The following is a 19,919-nucleotide window of genomic DNA, read 5'->3' on the forward strand; positions in this document are numbered from 1 at the left end:
CCAAATATTTTTAGGCGCTAATGCAGCGTCCAGGACACATACCCACATCCGGCTTCCCACCCGCAGACACGGGCAGTTGTGTCTGTAGGGACGCCTGACCAAGCCGGAGGTAACACAGGGATTCGAACCGGTGATCCCCATGTTGGTAGGCAACAGAATAGATCACCGCCATGCTACTTGGATGCCCCTGTGGAACTGCCAGAATGCTTTTGCAGCCTAAGCACGCGTTCCGAAGGCCATTGTAGACCCTGTCACATTGAAAGTGCCAAAACGTAAGAAAACGTGTAGGATTTTTTCCCCCCTTTTTCCCCCCAATTGTACTTGGCCAATTACCCCACTCCTCTGAGTCGTCCCGATCGCTGCTCCACCCCCTCTACCGATCTGGGGAGGGCTGCAGACTACCACAGGCCTCCTCTGATACAAGTGGAGTCGCCAACCGCTTCTTTTTCACCTGACAGTGTGGAGTTACCCCAGGGGGATGTAGAGCGTGGGAGGATCACACTATTCCCCCCAGTCCCCCCCCCCCCCCGAACAGGTGCCCCGACTGACCAGAGGAGGCACTAGTACAGCAACCAGGACACATATCCACATCCAGCTTCCCACCCGCAGACACCGCCAATTGTGTCTGTAGGGACGCCCGACCAAGCCGGAGGTAACACGGGGATTCGAACCGGCGATCCCCGTGTTGACAGGCAATGGAATAGACTGCTATGCTACCCGGACACCCGTGTAGGATTTTTTTGACTACGATGTAAGCTTATCTGCTTATCAAAAACGTGACATAAGACAGGCTGAAATCATATTGTCTGCACAGTGCTGTAGAGCCATGACCCAATGGAATTAATTAAGATAGAATTAGATTATGATTAAAATCAGCTTATGTGGGAAACAAAAGGATTTAATTAAGTTTTTTTCATTTGCGGATGCATTTTACATATAGATTCATAATGAAAGAGAATCTTAATGTCTTTCACTCTGATATCTGAAAATTGGGGGGATGAGGTCACGTAACTGGTTACATAAAAATTGCTTTAGGATTTTTTTTTCTTTTTGCAAAAGAAAGCTCCTTTGTGTCCCTTCTGGGAGAAAAAAAAATCGATGGCATTAGGGAAACTGTCAGTTTGATGAGAGCTGAATGGCGAGCAGAGGACCTCTTTGACTACAACCGCCCTCAGAGCCACCTGCCATTGAAAAGCAGGAATTAGGGAGAGAAGAGGGAAGAAGCAAAGTAGAGTCACGTGAGGGGGGAAAAGGGAATAAAGAAAAGATAAAAAGGATAAGAAAGAGAATGAGCAGAGTGCATAGTGATTTACTGGGTACGAACTTAACAACAGTTGAGAAAATGCATTAGGTAAGTCGATGGATAGGGAGGTAGAATAGACGGTCACACCGGGGGGACTCGCTCGTGTGTCACTGAGAGATTGTATGTTGGTTTTCTCTCCAACTACATGCTACACCAGCTGATATCACTAACTAGCACACCTTCACACCGACTAGTCAGCCAACCAGGTATTTTTCACTCATTACTCTCTTCTTTGGCTGAAGGTTTGCTAGTTTAGTGATATTAGTTTGTGAAGTGATTGGTTAGAAGAAAGACCTGCATATGTCTTGAGCTTCATGGCGTATGGGTCATCCTTTCCATCAAAAGAATTGACTATAGGAAACCATAGAAAATACAAAATTACAGGTGTCCGGGGATGCGTAGCAGTCTATTCTGTTGCCTACCAACACGGGGATCGCCAGTTCGAATCCCCGTGTTGACTCCGGCTTGATCGGGCGTCCCTACAGACACAATCGGCCATGTCTCTGGGTGAGAAGCCGGATGTGGGTACATGTTCTGCACCAGCGCCTCCTCTGGTCAGTAGGGGCGCCTGTTCAGGGGGGAGCGGGAACTGGGGGAGCATAGCGTGATCCTCCCACGTGCTATGTCCCCCTGGTGAAACTCCTCACTGTCATGTGAAAAGAAGCGGCTGGCAACGCCACATGTATTGGAAGAGGCAGGTGGTAAGCTGCAGCCCTCCCCGGATCGGCAGATGGGGGTGGAGCAGGGACTGGGACGGCTCGGAAGAGTGGGATAATTGGCCAAGTACAATTGGGGAGAAAAATGGGGAAAAAGCCAGAAAAAAAAAGAAAATACAAAATTACTATAGTAATTCTTTTTTTTCATCACATTACAAAGAATATAGCCTTGTACTACAAAATTTCTCAAATATTACTAAATTATCACCTTCTCCACTATAGAAATACTGTGGTGTTTGTAATGTAATGTGACAAAAAAACAAAACACAAGAATGCTATAGTAATGTTTTAGTTTCACATGAGTTCATTTTGATATGGGTTCCACCATATTGTTAGATCCATAGATGAACACCGTATATCTTAAAGGTGGGATATTTTAAGTTGCAATATCACACAATCAAACAGGGTCAAACCTCTGTTCATCCAGCCACCCATATGTCACTTTACTAAGTGACAAAATCCAATTTCCTGGACAGTCAAGACATTCTTTCCAATCCCATGGGTTGATCATGCACTGTTATGAACAAGGTCACTGGCAACGCCTTCCCCGTATCCTCATTCATGGTGTGTCCTTATAAATTGTGTGTTAGGTCACGCCCATTGACATCCAGGATGACATCAGTACTCTAAATGATTGACGATAAGAGTGTGCGGAAGATTTTCAGAGTTCATCATTTCAGCTCCCCTTCACTATACGCGCTTCCTCAATGAGGAAGGACATCTAGTATTAAACACACTGCTAAGGCCCTACAGTACATCCCAAATGATAATAAACGGACCGAATAGACTGACTTTTTTAAGAGTGGTATCATTGGATTTCCTTTGCCTTTCAAATTTTCTTTCTTTTTTTCGCCCCCCCGCTAATTGTATCTCGCCAATTACCCCACTCTTCCGAGCCGTCCCGGTCACTGCTCCATCCCTCTGCCAATCCGGGAAGAGCTGCAGACTACCACATGCCTCCTCCGATACAGGTGGAGTCGCCAGCCGCTTCTTTTCACCTGACAGTGGGGACGTAGCACGTGGGAGGATCACGCTATTCCCCCCAGTTCCCCCTCCCCCCCGAACAGGTGCCCCGGCCGACCAGAGGGGGTGCTAGTGTAGCGTCCAGGACACATACCCACATCCGGCTTCCCACCCGCAGCCACGGCCGATTGTGTCTGTAGGGACGCCGGACCAAGCCAGAGGTAACACACGGATTCGACCTGGCCATCCCCTTGTTGGTAGGAAACTGAATAGACCGCTACGCTACCAAGATGCCCCTTGCCTTTCCATTTTCAATCAAGAAGGGATCGCGAATTGGTTTCAATGGAGTTAGATCACATTTTAAAAGCATTTTGAACGGACAGCTCAGACTGATGGAAAGGAAAACGCCAGAAGGGAAAAAGAGTATATTTAGAGTACATTTACGCTGGTCAGTGTAGACACTGAGCAACCATCGATAGCTATACTGTGATATAAGAAGAGCTCTTATCAACCATGGACAACTGACAAGGAGGAGTAATTTATCTGGCCTATAGTGCATCTGGAAAGTGTTCACACCCCTTCACTTTCCCCACATTTTGCAGCCTTATTCCAAAATGGATTAAATTCCTTTTTTCTCTCATAAATCTGCACACAAAACCCCATAATGACAAAGTGAAAAAGGTTTTGTAGAAATTTTTGCAAATTTATTAAAAATAAAAAACTGAAATATTGCATGTACATAAGTATTCACACCCTTTGCTATGACACTCAAAATTGAGCTCAGGTTCATCATGTTTCCACTAATCATCCTTGAGATGTTTCTACATCTTGATTGGAGTCCACCTCTAGTAAATTCAATTGATTGGACATGATTTGGAAAGGCATACACCTGTCTATATAAGGTCCCACTGTTGACTGCATGTCAGAGCAGAAACCAAGCCATGAAGTCAAAGGAATTGTCTGTGGACCTCCGAGACAGGATTGTATCGAGGCATAGATCTGGGGAAGGCTACAAAAAAAATTTCTACAGCTTTGAAGGTCCCGAAGTTTGGATCCACCAGGACTCTTCCCAGAGCTGGCCGCCCTGCCAAACTGAGCAATCGGGGGGGAAGGGCCATGGTCAGGGAGGTGACCAAGAACCCGATGGTCACTCTGACAGAGCTCCAGCGTTCCTCTGTGGAGATGGGAGAACCTTCCAGAAGGACAACCATCTCTGCAGCACTCTACCAATCAGGCCTTTATGGTAGAGTGGCCAGACGGAAGCCTCTGCTCAGTAAAAGGCACATGGCAGCCCACTTGGAGTTTGCCAGAAAGCACCTAAAGGACTCTCAGACCATGAGAAACAATATTTTATGGTCTGATGAAACCAAGATTGAACTCTTTGGCCTGAATGCCAAACGTCACATCTGGAGGAAACCAGGCACCTCTCATCACCTTGCTAATACCATTCCTACAGTGAAGCATGGTGGTGGCAGCATCATGCTGTGGGGATGTTTTTCAGAGGCAGGAACTGGGAGACTAGTCAGGACCGAGGGAAAGATGAATGGAGCAAAGTACAGAGAGATCCTTGATGTAAACCTGCTCCAGAGCGCTCAGGACCTCAGACTGGGGCGAAGTTTACCTTTCAACACGACAACGACCCTAAGCACACAGCCAAGACAACGAAGGAGTGGCTTCGGGACAAGTCTGTGAATGTCCTTGAGTGGCCCAGACTTGAACCCCATTGAACATCTCTGGAAAGACCTGAAAATAGCTGTGCAGCGATGCTCCCCATCTGACCTTACAGAGCTCGAGAGGATCTGCAGAGAAGAACGGGAGAAACACCCCAAATATAGGTGGGCCAAGCTTGTAGCTTCGTACCCAAGAAGACTTGAGGCTGTAATCGCTGCCAAGGGTGCCTCAACCAAGTACTGAGTAAAGGGTGTGAATACTTATGTACATGCAATATTTCAGTTTTTTATTTTTAATAAATTTGCAATAATTTCTACAAAACCTTTTTCACTTTATCATTATGGGGTATTGTGTGTAGATTTATGAGAAAAAAAAGGAATTTAATCCGTTTTGGAATAAGGCTGTAACATAACAAAATGTGGGGAAAGTGAAGGGGTGTGAATACTTTCCGGATGCCCTGTATATGTATATCCAAGAGCAACATGGAAGGCAAAACCACATACCAGAGCTCATTCTTGTTCTGTAGAGCCAGTGGCGTTTCTGGGCATTCTGATGCCTTAGGCAAGATCTCCCCCCCCCCCCACTCTCCCTCCAAAAAAGCACCATCTTCAGGTGAAACAACCTTTTTTAATGTTACTATTATAAAATATGAAATAAATAAAACTGCAAAAGCAGGTGTGTAGCAGTTATATAATAAATGATTTAAAACTATAAAAAAATAAAAAGAATAAAACCACAAATTATTTACTAATGTGAAATCAAATATTTAAAAACAGGTTCATCTCTCATCATCTCACTCATAATCATGACAAATAAATAAGTAAACGTGTTATTCATTTTACTTCTATAATCATTAAAAATACATATAGATTGAATTGCCCCAAAAATAAAAAAATTCTGCCACCTCCACCCTTGCAGGTGGTGCCCTAGGTGATTGCCTAGGTAGCCTATGCCTAGAAACGCCCCTGTGTATAGCTACATAGAGGAAGAATGGTCCTGGGTAAGCAAGGCTTTCCCCTGACCCCAACCTGGAGTCCTAGTAATCATCTAATTGATGGTGTTTTCTAATGGGGGATGAGTCACACAGCTTAACCAAACACACTTATGAGAGAAATAGAGTGTGTGGTTGTGTAGTTGTGTGTGAAAATGTGCCTGTTTCTCAGAGAGAGAGAGTGAGAGAGAGAGAGACAGAGAGAGAGAGAGAAAGAGAGAGAGAGAATTTACAGTTGCTTGCAAAAGTATTCATACCCCTTGAACTTTTCCACATTTTGTCACGTTACAACCACAATCATAAATATATTTTATTGGAATTTTATGTGAAAGACCAACACAAAGTGGCACACAATTGTGAAGTAAAAAGAAAATGATACATGATTTAAAAAAATTTTTGCAAATAAAAAACTGAAAAGTGCGGTGTGCAAAAGTATTCGGCCCCCTTTTCTCTGAGTGCAACCAATTGCCTTCAGAAGTTGCCTGATGGTTGTTGAATGATCGAATGTTGACCTAATGACCAAATAGAGTCAACCTGTGTGTAATCTAATCTCAATACAAATACAGTTGTTCTGTGACGGCCTCATAGGTTTGTTAAGAGAATATTGGGGAGCAAACAGCATCATGAAGTCCAAGGAACACACCAGACAGGTCAGGGATAAGGTTTTGGAGAAGTTTAAAGCAGGGTTAGGCTATAAAAAGATTTCCCAAGCTTTTAACATCTCACGGAGCACTGTTCAATCCATCACCCGGAAATGGAAAGAGTATGGCACAACTGCAAACCTACCAAGACACGGCCGTCCACCTAAACTTACAGGCCGAACAAGGAGAGCACTGATCAGAGATGCAGCCAAGAGGCCCATGGTGACTCTGGACGAACTGCAGAGATCCACAGCTCAGGTGGGGGAATCTGTCCACAGGACAACTATTGGTCGTGCACTGCACAAATCTGGCCTTTATGGAAGAGTGGCAAGAAGAAAGCCATTGTTAAAAGAAAACCATAAGAAGTCCCGTTTGCAGTTTGCCAGAAGCCATGTGGGGGACACAGAAAACATGTGGAAGAAGGTGCTCTGGTCAGATGAGACCAAAATTGAACTTTTTGGCCTAAATGCAAAACGCTATGTGTGGCGGAAAACTAACACTGCACATCACTCTGAACACAGCATCCCCACGGTCAAACATGGTGGTGGCAGCATCAAACTCTGGGGGTGCTTCTATTCAGCAGGGACAGGGAAGATGGTCGGAGTTGATGTGAAGATGGATGGAGCCAAATACAGGGCAATCTTGGAAGAAAACCTGTTGGAGTCTGCAAAAGACTTGAGACTGGGGCAGAGGTTCACCTTCCAGCAGGACAACGACCCTAAACGTAAAGCAGGGCTACAATGGACGGGTTTAAAACAAAACATATTCATGTGTTAGAATGGTCCAGTCAAAGTCCAGACCTAAATCAAATTGAGAATCTGTGTGGCAAGATCTGAAAACTGCCGTTCACAAACACTCTCCATCTAATCTGACTGAGCTTGAGCAGTTTTGCAAAGAAGAATGGGCAAAAATTTCAGTCTCTAGATGTGCAGAGCTGGTAGAGACATACCCCAAAAGACTTGCAGCTGTAGTTGCAGCAAAAGGCGGTTCCACAAAGTATTGACTCAGGGGGGCTGAATACTTTTGCACACCGCACTTTTCAGTTTTTTATTTGTAAAAAACATTTAAAATCATGTATAATTTTCTTTGTACTTGACAATTGTGTGCCACTTTATGTTGGTCTTTCACATAAAATTCCAATAAAATATATTTATGTTTGTGGTCGAAACGTGACAAAATGTGGAAAAGTTCAAGGGGTATGAATACTTTTGCAAGCCACTGTATATAACACCTTTGTCCAGCATCAGAAAACCAGAAAAAGTCCATTATTTCTAACAGTTAATCTACTCACGCTACCTGTGCACCTATGATGACTTCTCATTTTTATAACTCACCCGAGTTAACAAAGGAATATACATGATTTAGCCATAGAAAGTAATTATCAATAGTTATTGATGATGTAAAATATAGCACAAATAATGGCTGAATGAATTCTCACATTATTGTGAGGAAAAAGGGGGCGTCGGCAGAGGAACAACTGATTTCATTTGGTGGTACAATTCTGAACACATTTTGAGATATTTAATTTAAGAAATGAGGACCTATATCGTCGCAATTAAATTCATAATATCAACTTAAAACTTGCCAGCCACTCTCTACAAGGTTACACATTTTCTCTGGGAATGTAGTTTTTTGTTATTAAGTCCTCGGCAGAGGTCATTAAGTAGAAAGTGTGGATGTGAGATGTTGTCGACTGCTCAGTCTTGGCGGAGGTTTGCGCTCGTTGCATCTTCTTTGGATTGTCTTTGAGCATCAACTTTGGCCTGTGATGTTTTGTGCAAATATGCTTTCCCTTTAAAAAAGTATCAGCAGATAGAGAAGTTGTGTTCTCATTCTAATAATACATGACATACTGTACTCGGAATACAGTCTCTCCATTGGGACATCATCGTGTTTGTGTGTGTGTGTGTGTGTGTGTGTGTGTGTGTGTGAGCCAGTGCTATGTGACACCACATGCAATTTCCCATTCAGCGTTCCTAAATAAGACAGTCCGTAACGGTGAGCTCTGGAGAGGAGTCGGTTCAGTTGATATAGGAGACGCTACTGTTTCAGCTGGGACGGCGTTGGTGCATCTTATCTTTGTCAGGAATCCAGGCATGAAATGTGTTTTGGTCAGACGTAATGAGCCGAGAGAGGGGGACATTCAGGCCGCATGCAATGCAGATAAACATAGCAGTGGTGAATAGGCAACAGTGTGATTCACAGAGATTTAATTTGACCTTCCACTGAGCAAACATAATGTGCTCCAGCCTCCCCAGCCTCGGATTTCACCAGGGCTTATACTGTACATATATTTATCAGTTTCAATGCAAACAGCAAATGTGTGCAGCTCAGAATACCATCTGTGTCTGTACATCCATCCTGCTTTTATTTAATTATTTACCGAACACCTTGCATTTACACGAAGTCTTTTTCACAAAATTAATTTAAATACATATGTTTCTCTCATTCCATTAAAAGCCCAATAATGGGCATCCAGGTAGCGTAGTGGTCTATTCCGTTACCTATCAACATGGGGATCGCAGGTTCGAATCCCGGTGTTACCTCCGGCTTGGTCCGGCATGTCTGTGGGTGGGAAGCTGGATGTGGGTATGTGTCTTGGTCATTGCACTAGCGCCTCCTCTGATCGATCGGGGCACCTGTTCGGGGGGGAACTGGGGGGGAATCTCGTGATCCTCCCATGCGCTACGTCCCCCCTGGTGAAACTCCTCACTGTCAGGTGAAAAGAAGCGGCTAGCGACTCCGCATGTATCGGAGGAGGCATGTGGTAGTCTGCAGCCCTCCCGGGATCGGCAGAAGGGTTGGAGTAGCGATCAAGATGTCTCGGAAGAGTGGGGTAATTGGCCAAGTACAATAGGGGAGAAAAAAAAAGGGGGGGGGTCCAAAAAAAAAGCCCAATAATAGAAATGTCAGTGTTGAGGCAGCTGGTGTTTCTGTGTGTGGCAGAAAAGGATTTGTTCCAAAAAATATACGATTTGGACCACCAGAGGAGAGAGAGAGAGAGAGAGAGAGAGAGAGAGAGAGAGAGAGAGAGAGAGCACAAAAGAAGACAGAAAAGACACTGGCCGTGGTTACAACGAAGAAGAGCAATTTGTGTGTCGTCTGTAGTGTAAGCGAGTGATGGTTATTAGACGGTCCTATTAAAAATCTGGTTCCAGGGGAGGACAAAGCAATGGGATTAGAGAAGGTTAATGAGAGTTGCTCTGTATCCACGTAGTGCCTCATGCGGTGACCTCCCCAAGAGACCCCTGGGCTAATTGAGGGTGGAAGCACTCGTCCGTCAGTTTGTCAGACGCTTTTCACTCGGCGGGAGGTGTCAAATGTGGACTTGCGAAAATATCTCTTTTGGTTCTGTCTGTGGGACACAATCAATCTGCTCTGCCTTTTCTCCCTCCCTTAAACCCGACTCCCCTCAATTTGCTTCCCTCTCTCCATCTGCCAGTACAAACAAGTGGAGCAGTACATGTCCTTCCACAAACTCCCAGCCGACTTCCGACAGAAAATCCATGACTACTATGAACACAGATACCAGGGCAAGATGTTCGATGAGGAAAGCATCCTGGAGGAGCTAAATGAGCCACTGCGTGAGGTACTGAAGCAACAGCACATGAGCATGGACCCATCAATCTACCCCCATGCACACGCGCACATGTACATACACACACACGGCAGTCTGAAGCCCTGACAGTTTGTCAGTGCCTCCAACAGCGACTCGTCAACCCCAGCTGACATTTAGTACTCATGTTACACTTCAGGGAGGCCTAAATATTACATACAATACTTCTTAAAATATACCCTTTCAAGTCCTTTCCTACAAAAGGCTTTTGTGTTGGGTGCGATTTAGTGACATTTTAGAGACATTTTCGAAATTTTGTGCATTTCTCCTGCATTTTGCCCACATTAGTTTTTGTAAAGATGGGTGCATCATTTTCTTCATCAAAAGTGTCAAAGAAAGGGGTGTCTGGGTGGCGTAGCAGTCTATTCCATTGCCTACCAACACGGAGGTCGCCGCTTTGAATCTCCGTGTTACCTCCGGCTTGGTGGGACATCCCTACAGACACAATTGGCCGTGCCTGCGGGTGGGAAGCCAGATGTTGGTATGTGTCCTAGTCGCTGCATTAGCACCTCCTCTGGTCAGTTGGGGCTCCTGTTCAGGGGGGAGGAGGAACTGGGTGGAACTGCGTGATCCTCCCACACGCTATATCCCCCTGGAAAAACTCCTCACTGTCAGGTGAAAAGAATCAGCTGGCGACTCCACATGTATCGGAGGAGGCATGTGGTAGTCTGCAGCCCTCCCCGGATCGGCAGAGGGGTTGGAGCAGCGACCGGGACGGATCAGAAGAGTGGGGTAATTGACCAAGTACCACTGAGGAGAAAATGTATCATCAAAATGATACAAAAATGACACAGCATTATGATCACATGGATGCCGCTTACTGTCATCATTTAGGAAATTGTCAACTTCAATTGCCGCAAGTTGGTGGCTTCGATGCCGCTGTTTGCCAATGCTGATCCCAACTTTGTAACGGCCATGCTGACCAAACTGAGGTTTGAAGTCTTCCAGCCTGGAGACTACATCATCAGGGAGGGCACCATCGGCAAGAAGATGTACTTCATCCAGCACGGCGTGGTCACTGTCCTCACCAAAGGAAATGTGGGCATGAAGCTGATGGATGGGTCCTACTTTGGAGGTATGCCATTCTTTACATTGCAAGTTCCCATATGATGGACTGTTTTATGAGTTATATCTACTACTGTCATTATCTTGGGCTCCCTTCTATTCCACACAGAGTATGCTGTATTAAGCAATTAGACAGTAAGCTATAGTGAAGTCAATCATTTGCCCTCTCCTTTTACTAGATTAGCTTTCATCACCTGAAAAATGTTGTAGCCTGGGGCATCAGGGTGGTGTGGCGGTCTATTCCGTTGCCTACCAACATGGGGATCACCGGTTCGAATCCCCATGTTACCTCCGGCTTGGTCAGGCGTCCCTACAGACACAATCGGCTGTGTCTACGGGTGGGAAGCTGGATGTGGTTATGTGTCCTGGTCGCTGCACTAGCTTCTCCTCTGGTTGGTCAGGGCTCCTGTTTGGGGGGGAGAGGGAACTGGGGGGAACAGCGTGATCCTTCCATGAGCTGTCCCCCTGGTCAAACTCCTCACTGTCAGACGAAAAGCAGCAGCTGGCGACTCAATTGTATCGGAGGAGACATGTGGTAGTCTGCAGCCCTCCCCAGATTGGCAGAGGGGGTGGAGTAGCGACCGGGATGGCTTGGAAGAATGGGGTAATTGGCCAATTGCAGGAATTGAACAATTGGGGGGGGGGTCCAAACAATTGCTGAAGTCTCACTTGAGGGAACGCCCTGCGAGCAATTGTTCTAAGCACTGCGTAGGGTGGCATAATATACATGTTTAAATGATGCTTTGAGGAAGTGATCACTTCCCTGTTTTAATAAGCATCTAACTCCCAAAGGAATCCGCTAAAAATGCCACAGATTTGTGTTTACTGATTAAAACAGCATGGTAGCAACAAGAGGGTGAAGATGGGGGAAAAAATTACCCTGACATTTTAGTTGGGCTACTTGTGTTGCCCTACAGCTACTTCCGTCCTACTTTTTAGACTATGTGCCATTGTGGTTTGTTAAGGGACACATAAACACACGCACATGCACACACACACACACACACACACACACACACACACACACACACACACACACACAAAGCTTAAAGAAATACACATCCAAGTGATAAATGCTAACTAGCATGGCAGAATGATCAGTGAAAGAGTCATTTGTAGTGTCTAGCATAGACTGTCCAGAGCCAGCCATCCGTAGCCTACAGGGAGCCATTCAGCATTTTCTCATATCAGCACCGGGATTGGATTGGAACCTTAAATTTAACCAGAGCATGTGTGATCATACTTGAGAAGTAATTATACTTTATAGTAGTAATTACACAGTGATGTTTCACCCAGTATATGTCTTTGGCCCATGAAGACTTTATTATTTTACTACTACTGCTTTCATTCCAGCTGATTTAACTATTTGCAGAGTAGCCTCGAGGTTAGAGAGACTGAGTCACAGATTTGAGATATGCAAAAGTCAATGTGTGCATTGACAGTCACATTTCTGCTGAAATGTCTTTGAAGGGGATGCCTTTGTCCCCAGACAAAACCATTGCCAAAGCACGAGTTCAGCTCCACTTTGGGAGGCCAAAAGGAAGAGTCTGCACAAAAAGAGCGAGGCTAAATTTTATTTTCTGACATCTTATGTTGTTATACATTTAATGTTTTGATGCATTTAGAAAATGACTTGCACACAGTAATTCCCAAACTAAAAGGAATATTGACACAATGAAGGCATCTGCTTAGACTGCACTGCTGTGTTTTGCTTTTACCAGCATGGTGTAATCCTAGCTATCCCTGTAAAGGATAAAAATATTATAATCAATACTAATGTGAGAATTTTGAGAAATGAGTTTCCCTATGATGCATTTCTCTGGGGCGTCAGTGACTCCATGCTGAGGTGAAAAACAGTCCCCCCAGTGGGTTAAACAGAATAAGTATTCCAGTCAGTCCACTGGTGTCACAACTATTTCTTATGTTTTTCCAACAGTTTTCACAACAAGATAATCTCGGTATTCATTTGCCACTGGACTGATCTATAGCCAGATAGATCCTGATTGGGCATTTATGAAAGAGTCTTTTGAATATCTCGTTACTGTTTTCAAATGCCAGTCACCCATACTAACAGTTAGACACCAAATTGCTGTCCCAAGTTTTTAACGGATTTCTCAGAGCTTCTAGCTATTGTTAACACAAATTATGATACAAGTCTTATTGTTGGTGATTTTAACTTGAACATAGACAATGTAAATTAAAAAAGGGCTGCTAAATTTATTAATCTATTATAAGAGCTTGGTTTCACACAGTATGTCTATGGACCAACCCACAATTCTGGCCATAGTTTAGACTTGGTTGTTAGTAAGGGACTAGCTGTTGAAATGTCATCAATTAGAGATGGCACTCCATCTGATCATTATTGCATTGAATTTAGAGTGTAAGTGCCCATGCCCCAGATTAATGCCGAATTTACTTTTAAAGAACAGACATCTTACACCTGAAGTGGCTGAAAGTTTCATTATGCATATGAACATGTTGCCCTTACAAACTCCCCCTTCATCTATTGATTCCCTAGTAAAGGAGTTTAATAGAAAATTAAGGACAACAGTAGACCTTGTTGCGCCACTAAACTTCAAAAAACCTGTTCTAAAATGTAAGCCACGATATAAAAATTAGACTGTTAACAAGCGTAAAAGAAATTGCCAAACGGCTAAGTGTAGATGGAGGAAAAGTAAACTCCAGATCCACTAAAGTATTCTACGTGATCACCTTTTAAAATATAATAAGGCGCTGAGAAATGCCAGACAGGCTCACTTCTCTGAACTCATAAGTAAGAACCAAAACAATCATAGGGTCCTTTTTACAATGACTGACAGCGTGATAAATCCCACTTCCACATACCCCAGTGATTTCTTCTCAAATACTAAGTAAAGCAGCTTTTCAGCCTAATTTAGAGATAAGATAATGAAAATAAGAATAAATATTAATCAGACAAGGTTGGATAATGTTTTTGAAAGCACTAAGCACTGTAAATGTAATTTGTACTCTTTTCTCTAGTACAGCGTTTCCCAAACTTCTCCTGGAGGACCACTTGTCCTGCATGTTTTAGATTTCTCCCTGCTCCAACACAGCTGACTTAAATGATCAGTTTGTTATTAAGCAGCTTCAGGAGTTCATAATGAGTTGATCATTTGAATCAGCTGTGTTGGAGCAGGGAGTGATCTAAAACATGCAGGACAAGTGGTCCTCCAGGAGAGGCTTGGGAAACGCTGCTCTAGTGGATACAGAGGTGATTATAAAGGTGGTTTCTGAGTAAAACCCTCTATGTGCTTGCTTGACCCCATACCTACACTGTTTTTTAAAAACTGATTTTAACTACCTGTCAGAGGAATTATTAAGTGTGTAAGCCACTCTTTGTTCACAGGCACCTTCCCTGATGCGATAAAAATTGGCATGGTTAGACCACTTCTCAAAAAAAGTAATATAGATTTATCAGTTCTTAGTAACTACTGACCGATATCAAACCTCCCTTTTTTAGGTAAGATTTTAGAAAAAGTTGTTCTTGAATGATTAATACTTTCATTAAAAACAATAAAATCTTGAGACTTTTCAGTCAGGTTTCAGAGCCCACCACAGCACAGAGACTGCATTGATTAAAGTGGTGAATGATTTAAGAATTAACACTGATTATAAAAAGCTTTTAGTCCTGGTTCTCCAAGGTCTTAGTGCGGCCTTTGATACCGTCAACAATGAAAGTCTACTGCATAGACTCAAAAACTGGGTTGGTCTCTCAGGAATGGTTCTAAGTTGGGTTAGACCATATTTGACTGGCCGGAAGTTTTTTGTTTCCCTAGGTGACTACCGCTCAGAGAAAACGGACATAACCTGTGGGGTCCTGTAAGGTTCTATTTTAGGTTCAGTCCTTTTTAGCCTCTATATGCGACCGCTTGGAGATGTCATAAAAAAACATAAAATTCCATTTCATTTCACAGCTATGCAGATGATACCACGCTATACATTTATGTAACCCCAGATGACTTTATCCCCATTTATAGGTTAGTTCAATGTATATATGACATAAAGGTATGGATGTCATACATTTTCCTACAACTGAATCAAGACAAGACAGATATCATATTTGGAGAGAAGGCCCAGAGAGAGCAACTGTCCATGCACCATCAGTTATTAGCCCTTCATACCAAGGATCAGGTCAAAAACCTTGGGGTTATTTTTGACTCTGACCTCAGTTTTGAAGCCCGCATTAGAAATGTAAGCAAAGTGTCATTTTATCATCTTTATGATCTTAGAAACATTGCTAAGGTTAGACAATTTCTCTCTCAGGCTGACACTGAAATACTAATGCATGCTTTCATAACCTCTAGGCTTGACTATTGCAATACTCTCTTGTTTGGTCCTACCAAAAAAAAGCTGTTGGCCATCTACAACTTGTTCAGAACACAGCAGCCTGAGTACTGATGAAGACCAGACAGAGAACACATATAAAACCTACTTTAAAGTCATTGCATTGGTTGCCTTTCAGTTTTAGAATGATTTTAACATTTTACTGCTCGTTTTTAAATCACCGAATGGCCTGGCACCAGCCTATTTCTCAGACTTACTTTTTAGATATGTACCTAGCAGGTCTCTCAGATCACTTGCAGCTGGCCTACTAGTCATCTCAAGAATTGCAACAAAAACACATGGAGAGACAGCTTTTAGCCTCTGTGGCCCTAGTCTCTGGAACAGTCTGGATGAGGGAGTCCACCTCTGTGGACATTTTTAAAAGAACACTTGAGACATATATTTTTAGCCTGGCTTTTAGTTAAGGTGCCTTGTCATTTGTTGTTTTATTCATCTATTGTTGCTTCATTCTTTTATTTGTTGTTTGCTTTTTTGTGCCTTTGCTCACCTGCTTGTTTGATTTTGTTTTTGTCACATTGTTTTTTTGGTCATGTGCAGCACATTGGGCTACAGCCACAGCATGAAATGTGCTATCTATATGAATAAAGATTGCATCCATACCATTGAAACTACAGCACTCCAACTAAATTACACATATTTTATATACACACACACACACACACACCGATCAGGCAAAACATTGAAACCATTGACATGTAAGTGAATAACATTTTCTCCTTACAATGGCACCTGTTAAGGGGTGGGATATATTAGGCAGCAAATGAAGAGTCAGTTCTGAAGTTGATGTGCTGGAAGCAGAAAAAATGGGAAAGCATTAAATATCTGAACGACTTTAACAAGGGCCAAATTGTGATGGCTTGACAACTGGGTTAGAGCATCTTCAAAATGGCAGATCTTGTGGGGTGTCCCCGGTATGCAGTGGTCAATACCTACCAAAAGTGGTCCAAGGAAGGACAACCGATAAACTAGCGACAGAGTCATGGGTGCCCAAGTCTCACTGATGCACATGGAGAGCGAAGGCTAGTCTGTCTGGTCCGATTCCACAGAAGAGCTACTGTAGCTCAAATTGCTGAAAAAGCTGATGATATTTTAGCTATGACAGACAGGTGTCAGATCATACAGTGTATTGCAGCTTGCTGCGTAGCCGCAGACAGAGTGCCCATAATGACCCCTGTCCACTGCTGAAAGTGCCTATCATGGGCACGTCAGAGTCAGAAGTGGACCATGGAGCAGTGGAAGAAGGTTGCCTGGTCTGATAAATCACGTTTTCTTTTACATCATGTGGATGGCTGGGTTTGTGTGTGTCATTTGGCTGTGGAAGAGATGGCACCAGGATGCACTATGGGGAGAAGGCAAGCCAGCAGAAGCAGTGTGATGCTCTGGGCAATGTTCTGCTGAGAAACCTTGGGTCCTGGCATTGATGTGGATGTTACTTTGACACATACCATGTTGTATTAACTCTCAGGTGTACATTGTTTTGGAAAAAAAAGCATCTGCTAAATGAAACTGTAACAAGAAATTGTAACATTGTAATGTACCACCTACCTAAACATCATTGCAGGTCAGGTACACCCCTCCATGGCAACCGTATTCCCTGATGGCAGTGGCCTCTTTCAGCAGGATAATGCGCCCTGCCACAATGCAAAAATTGTTCAGGATTGGTTTGAGGAACATGAAAAAGAGTTCAAGATGTTGCCTTGGTCTCAAAATTCCCCAGATCTCAATCCGATTGAGCATCTGTGGAATGTGCTAGGAAAACAAGTCTAATCCATGGAGGCCCCACCTCGCAACTTACAGGACTTGAAGGATCTGCTGTTAACATGTTGGTGCTAGATACCAGAGGTCACCTTCAGAGGTCTTGTGGAGTCCATGCCTCGATGGGTCAGAGCTGTTTTGGTGACACGAAGGGGACCCACACAATATTTGGCAGGTGGTTTTAATGTTTTGTCTGATCGCTGTATACACATACATAAAGGTTGGCAGAGGTCATTACAGCTCATTCGAGTTTCTCTTCACTGTCCGTTTTCACTTTCACTGTCTTTTTATACTTCTTGATCTTCTTGCCTGTCTGTCTTCCTGTCTCTCACTGTCTCTCTCGCAGTCTCTTCGTTTCTCTCACAGACAAGAGTGATGTTCCATCACAGTCCAATCTGAAAGGGCTCTTGACACCCTTCCTCTCAGATAGTGAATTGCAGCAAAGCAGCTAACAGTGGGCGGCATTAACATAACAGCCAGCAGTGCAGCGTCTAGCTGGGTAGGCTCATTAATCTCCAGAGGAAGTATAAATCCTTCATCAGATAGGCAGGAAAAAAGGCCACACTCAAGGTCACACTTCAGTAACCTCCAAATAAGAAGCCATTTTGATCGACTTTCTGTAAATGCAGTGTGCGTACTTGGGTTTATGCGAATGTGTGTGTGTGTGTGCATAAGGTGAGACATAGGTTGTAATAGGTTGCACTTTGTATGGTAGGATACCCTTTATACTCCTGTGGCCAAGATGTTATAATGTAAAAGCACACTAACTCATAAACTGTCCTCTTTTCCCCATGATGACATGTGTGGTCACAAGTCCAATCTGCATCAGTCTGTTTATCTGCTTATTTGCCTGTCTGCCTGGGTGCCTGTCTGTGGAGGTTGATTTTGTACTTGACTGCACTTTGCCTTAATGCTCTCCCAGGGTGTTTGCTTCCCACAGGGCACTCTTTACAGCTAAAGACACCGTGAAACCGTTCAGATAAGGACTGTCCATTGTTCCCATGCGTGCCATAAATTCAAACGCCCAGTGTTTCATTCTTATCTCCCCACGTGTCATTGGATGCCGACCCTTAGGAGAGAGAGAGAGAGAAAGAGAAAGAGAGGGCATACAGTTGTCAAGACAACAGAGTCAGCCCCAGCCCACTGAAGTGAAAGGGAAAGCCAGAGAGGGAAAAAGGGGAAGGCAAGGGGAACAACTGTATGTAATGAAGCTTAGCTGCATGTCTCAGAATAGAGAGCGTGCTCCCTTCAGCCAGCTGTCACTGCTTTCAGCTCAAGGAAATGCTCAGTGTTACTGTTGATGGGTCATGCTGACTGTACACGACTACTGCGTATATCAGCCACCTCACTTACACTCACATATCTGATGAGGGTCTGTGTTTATAAGGTATAGTATGCCACATACCATGGCATTTCATTTTTTAAATACTCCGATGTTTAAAATGCATGGCAAAAATGGACCAAAGTGAAAAAGAAAAATCAATCATGGACATGAAAAATCAATCAAGGGTGTCTGGGTAGCGAGCAGTCTATTCCGCTGCCTACCAACACAGGGATCGCTGGTTCGAATCCCCGTGTTACCTCCGGCTTGGTCGGGCATCCCCTACAGACACAATTGGCTGTGTCTGTGGGTATGAGTCCTGGTCGCTGCACTAGCGCCTCCTCTGGTCGGTCGGGGCAACTGTTCAGGGGGAGGAGGAACTGGGGGGAATAGTGTGATCCTCTCACACGCTATGTCCTTCTGGTGAAACTCCTCACTGTCAGGTGAAAAGAAGCGGCTGGTGATGCCACATGTATCGGAGGAGGCATGTGATAGTCAGCAGCTCTCACTGGATCGGCAGAGGGGGTGGAGCAGTGACCGGGTTGGCTCAGAAGAGTGGGATAATTGGACAGGTACAATTGGGGAGAAAAAAGGGGAAAAAAAAGAATCAATCAAGGTCATATATGTGCAAAACCTGACTTAAAAATTTCTGTGGAAACCAGTACACGTCTATACAATTGGAATTGTGAAAATAGGACTTCATAGGACTTTTTAAATCGATTTAAAAAGTCCTATGAATCTGCACTGGCATCACATTCCCCTTGTCTAGTAAGCAGGTCAGTTTTGATATTTAGTGAGTCAATAGTGCAGTCAGTTGAGACTGAAGCGGTCACTTAGATGAGTGATGAAACGTTTCTCTCTCAATAAACGTGTCCAGATGAACTGATTCAACTTTCTGTGATTTTCTTACCTGGATTATTGAGCATGCATAAAGATGATACGTTTGGTTAGTCTGCCTTTTACTGCACTACTTGTGTACTTACAGGAGCACCACTTGTGGTTTATCTTGAATAATATGTATGCTGAAATAACAATTTTAGAAAATGATTCATTCAGCTAAATGTTGCTGTTTCGCAATAACCAAAGTTTTGCAGAATGTAAATAATTACAGCATCTAAACAAGCATGATAGGTGACCTTGATCAAGTTTCTTACTGGTTAAATGTAGTGCCTCTATTGGTTAGTCTCTTTTTGCTCTTTCCTCCAGCACTGTTTGACTCAGTCCATGTCTGTCTGTCAGTACAACTTTTTTTCCCCTGTCCATCTTATTCACACACTGCTCATTTCTTTGACTGCCCGTTTCTCAGCCTGTTTCTATGTGTCCTTCAGAGATCTGTCTGCTGACCCGAGGCAGACGGACGGCCAGTGTGCGAGCAGACACCTACTGCCGTCTCTACTCTCTGTCTGTGGACAACTTCAACGAGGTGCTGGAGGAGTACCCGATGATGAGAAGAGCTTTCGAAACGGTCGCCATTGACAGACTGGACAGGATAGGTAAGACCGCGGCCTGGCT

The 19,919-nt window shown here is 43.9% G+C and overlaps 1 protein-coding gene across 1 annotated transcript in view; it reads left to right on the plus strand.

The window, feature by feature from the left end:
* hcn2b (hyperpolarization activated cyclic nucleotide-gated potassium channel 2b) overlaps positions 1 to 19,919 on the plus strand; it is a 73,070-nt gene that overhangs the window by 45,908 nt on the left and 7,243 nt on the right. Inside the window, exons 5-7 of the mRNA XM_056277139.1 lie at positions 9,728 to 9,874; positions 10,736 to 10,976; positions 19,736 to 19,900. Coding sequence (XP_056133114.1) covers positions 9,728 to 9,874; positions 10,736 to 10,976; positions 19,736 to 19,900 — 553 coding nt within the window. The remainder of the gene's footprint in view (positions 1 to 9,727; positions 9,875 to 10,735; positions 10,977 to 19,735; positions 19,901 to 19,919) is intronic.

This window comes from Lampris incognitus, chromosome 3 (genome assembly GCF_029633865.1).
Source record: "Lampris incognitus isolate fLamInc1 chromosome 3, fLamInc1.hap2, whole genome shotgun sequence".
Classification (NCBI taxonomy): Eukaryota; Metazoa; Chordata; class Actinopteri; order Lampriformes; family Lampridae; genus Lampris; species Lampris incognitus.